General features: G+C 40.0%; 1 protein-coding gene across 3 annotated transcripts; it reads right to left on the bottom strand.

Annotated features, from left to right (window-relative positions):
- Window positions 1-657: 657 nt before the first annotated feature.
- LOC115252193 (uncharacterized) lies at window positions 658-2624 on the bottom strand. Of its 3 annotated transcripts, none has more exons than XM_029846724.1 (2): window positions 2108-2624; window positions 658-707 (listed from the first exon to the last, which is right to left on the bottom strand). In XM_029846724.1, the coding sequence occupies exons 1-2, from the start codon at window positions 2600-2602 to the stop codon at window positions 672-674; spliced, it is 531 nt and encodes a 176-aa protein (XP_029702584.1). In that variant the 5' UTR covers window positions 2603-2624; the 3' UTR covers window positions 658-671. The 3 variants fall into 3 exon arrangements, with proteins under 3 accessions (XP_029702584.1, XP_029702583.1, XP_029702582.1); XM_029846723.1 differs by lacking the exon at window positions 658-707 and adding an exon at window positions 775-2040; XM_029846722.1 differs by lacking the exon at window positions 658-707 and adding an exon at window positions 775-2015.
- Window positions 2625-3091: the final 467 nt, after the last annotated feature.

Raw genomic sequence — 3091 nt, 5'->3', positions numbered from 1 at the left:
TCACTTCTGCAAAGTCTTTCCTGGAATTGGTTCCAGTTTTTGCTTTATTTGAATTTCTGCATGGAAGATTTCGTAAAGTTTTTGCTCTTTGCAACCGTAATCTGCCTTCCCACTGCCATAATTTCAACAATACTCGGTGGTAACGTTTTGGTTTTCCACACGTAGGAATCCACTGGGTGAACATGAGGGTCCTGGTTGAGGAGCTGCACAAGGTGATGGTGATCCAGGCTGCGGACAGCTGGTACATCAGCCAAACATCTCTACATTACTAGACCATCACACTCAACGTTGCTGTCAGGGAAAACGACACATTTCACCATAACAAGTTGTCAAGATTGAAATACAGCTTCTATGAATTGCACAGGAAAACATGTGAAGTGATTATACACTTTTGAGAGTAAAGAGTTGATGGAATCCTTCCAAGCTTCCAAATTTGACCTAGTTGTGACAGATCCTGCTGACGGAGGAGGGTTCCTGCTGGCTCCCCACCTCGGGTTGCCTGCACAGAGACGCGCCGATGAAGCCGCTGGACAGCGCCCTCTTCTGGATAGAGTTTGTCATGAGACACAAAGGTGCAGCTCACCTGAGGACTGAGTCCTACAGGCTGCCCTGGTATTCCTATCACTCTGTAGACGTGATGCTCTTCTTAGCTGGAATCACGCTGCTCATTTTCATGACCTTTGCTGCTCTAGTACGATGCTTGTGTTCTAGATGTGTGAGAGCAAAAATTAAGCATGATTTTAAAAAAAGACATTCATTTAGAATTGATTCTATCAGAACTTAAAAATCACACTTTGAAAATCATTATGTTGTAGCAAATTTCATATATCGTATGATTCTTGTATTCTTGTAATCGCACGAAATACACTTTTCTATAACTTGATTAGAAATCATAAATTCATCGAAAATAAAATCAGGACCCAGCTGGTTAAATAAACCATAAATGTCACCCAGTCAATGCATTTCCACAGTATTTAAGGTACAGAATTACACAGGATGTGCTGGACTAAGTAAAAATGAGTATTAGAGTAAAAATGTGCATGTGTGTCAGCGAGAGAGATGAAGAGAGATGGAAAGAGAGTAAATCAGTGGCTAAAGACAACTTCCTCAGTCATCAGTAAGTCTTGCATAAACCCTCCCACAGGATCATCCTACAGAATCTGTCCCCATTTCATACGAAAGAAGCAGAAGGAGGATTATTTTAAGATTGAGACAATTGCTGAGGGTTTTACTTCAATAAATACTTTTATTACAAAACAATTACAAAAAAAACACAATTTGTCACAGAATATATATCTACAACCTGTTTATTTTGATGATGAATCATTAATCTGGTTTGATCTGAATTACTGTTGATCAGCAGGGTCAGACTGGCTGGATATCAGTCTGATAACGCTGTCACGTGGAAAAACAAAGATATTTAAAGTGAAATTACATATTTAGTCATTAACAACCACTCAAACAAATATAAGTCAACCAACATTATACATCAGATTGATATTAGCTGCCTGGTCATTACCACCTGTGTCAGTTAAGCTAAAACTAAGGAAGAGGAAAATCATGGAAAGTTGAATAAAAAACAAATTAAACAATTAAATGTGTCCTTTTTGATTGATGGGAAGAAGATTTCTGGTGATCTCTTGTTTTTAGTGGGATGTTGCTGATGTCAACAGGATTCTGCTCAACAAAACAAACTGATTCAGAAGGAAAAGTGAAACCAAATAATGAGAAACGAGCCCATGATGCCGATCACATACTCGCTGGTAATGCAGAATAAAAACAGAAGCACAGTTATATCCACGCTGACAACAGAGCCATGAAGACCCACAAGCTGCTTTAGGGGAAAATCGTTTGTCAAAGTGTCCTGACAGCACTTTTGAAAAGGCTTTTCAAGACCTTTCCCAAAGTTGCATTTCCTCAGTGGGATCCTTCTGGTTCTTCTCTTGGCAACTATTTCTGATTAGGTACACTGTGAGACCCACACAGGTGAAGATGAAGAGGAGTATGGCTATACCCTTGGGTGTGGGGAGAGTACACACACTGTGTGTTATTAAACAATGAAATATCTCCTTTCTCCTTGATCATGTAAAAAAATGGTTTAACTCACCTGAGACTTAAAAATCCACTCTTGTGAGCGGAGCATCAGCTCTTGTGTGGTGAAATTTCCTTCACTAATTGGCTCACACCACTTCTTTGGAGCTGCCTTGTCAATGAGCACAAATCTACCCTTCCAGTCTGTCTTAGCACAGGTGAAGTACTGGCCGTCGAAGAACAACAAGATCAGCCACACGATAGCAGGCATGAAACTGGACACAGTCTTCTTGAACCACTCATCACATCTGCATTGAGTGATCAACCTGCTGGACTCATCACATCTGCATCCTTGAATGATCAACATCAAGATGACGGCTATGATGGCAGGAATGATGAAGAATGCTGATGAAAACAGTCCGTTCCATTTAGGATTGCAAGGACACTCAAACTCCAGCTCCACCAGCTTCTCTAGTCCCATGAGGATAAACCCAAAAGCCACATTGGGTGCAAGAGGACTCTTGCTAAATGCATCTTTCAGTTTGGAAAACCATTGTTTTTTAGGTTCCATACTAGAAACTATGACTTGATCTTCTCACCTTTGTTGTGGGAAGTTTATAGCAGGAGATCTGTTGAGAATCAAGACCCTAAGCGCGTGTCTCTTTCTTGTTTTCTTATTGAGGTTTCAAGGCATAGTCTAACAGGCAGCTTGCTTCCTGTCAGCCTGTGCACCGAGCAGCACTCACGCCAATTTTACGCCGCAAAAGCGGATGTGTGCATCTACAGGTCTTATCTGAGAAGATACATTTGCAGGTCACTCTTTTTGAGAAGAGAGTCTAGTCATGTAGGCAGGATGTAGTTTAAAACCCTTTAAAGCCGGACACATCAAAAAATACCCAGAAAATTCTATTTTTTTGGAAATGAGATGTTTATTGAACCTTTTAACAAAATACCAATTTTTATTTTATTTTGTTTATGACATTTTTTTTGTATCAAATATGATACATTAGGCGATTTCGGCACCTTTTAGCTCACGACTATGTTAACTTTAGACACAAAA

This window comes from Takifugu rubripes, chromosome 13, assembly GCF_901000725.2.
Source record: "Takifugu rubripes chromosome 13, fTakRub1.2, whole genome shotgun sequence".
Lineage (NCBI taxonomy): Eukaryota > Metazoa > Chordata > Actinopteri > Tetraodontiformes > Tetraodontidae > Takifugu > Takifugu rubripes.
The sequence above is the reverse complement of the archived record's forward strand: the minus strand, read 5'-3'. Positions and strand labels throughout refer to the sequence as shown.

Excerpts from the sequence above, each read along its gene's own strand:
- LOC115252193 (XM_029846722.1), bottom strand. The coding sequence starts at position 2,602 with ATGGAACCTAAAAAACAATGGTTTTCCAAACTGAAAGATGCATTTAGC. Across the intron at positions 2,016-2,107 it reads AGTGGATTTTTAAGTCTCAG|GGTATAGCCATACTCCTCTT; the intron begins GTGAGTTAAACC and ends CCCACACCCAAG.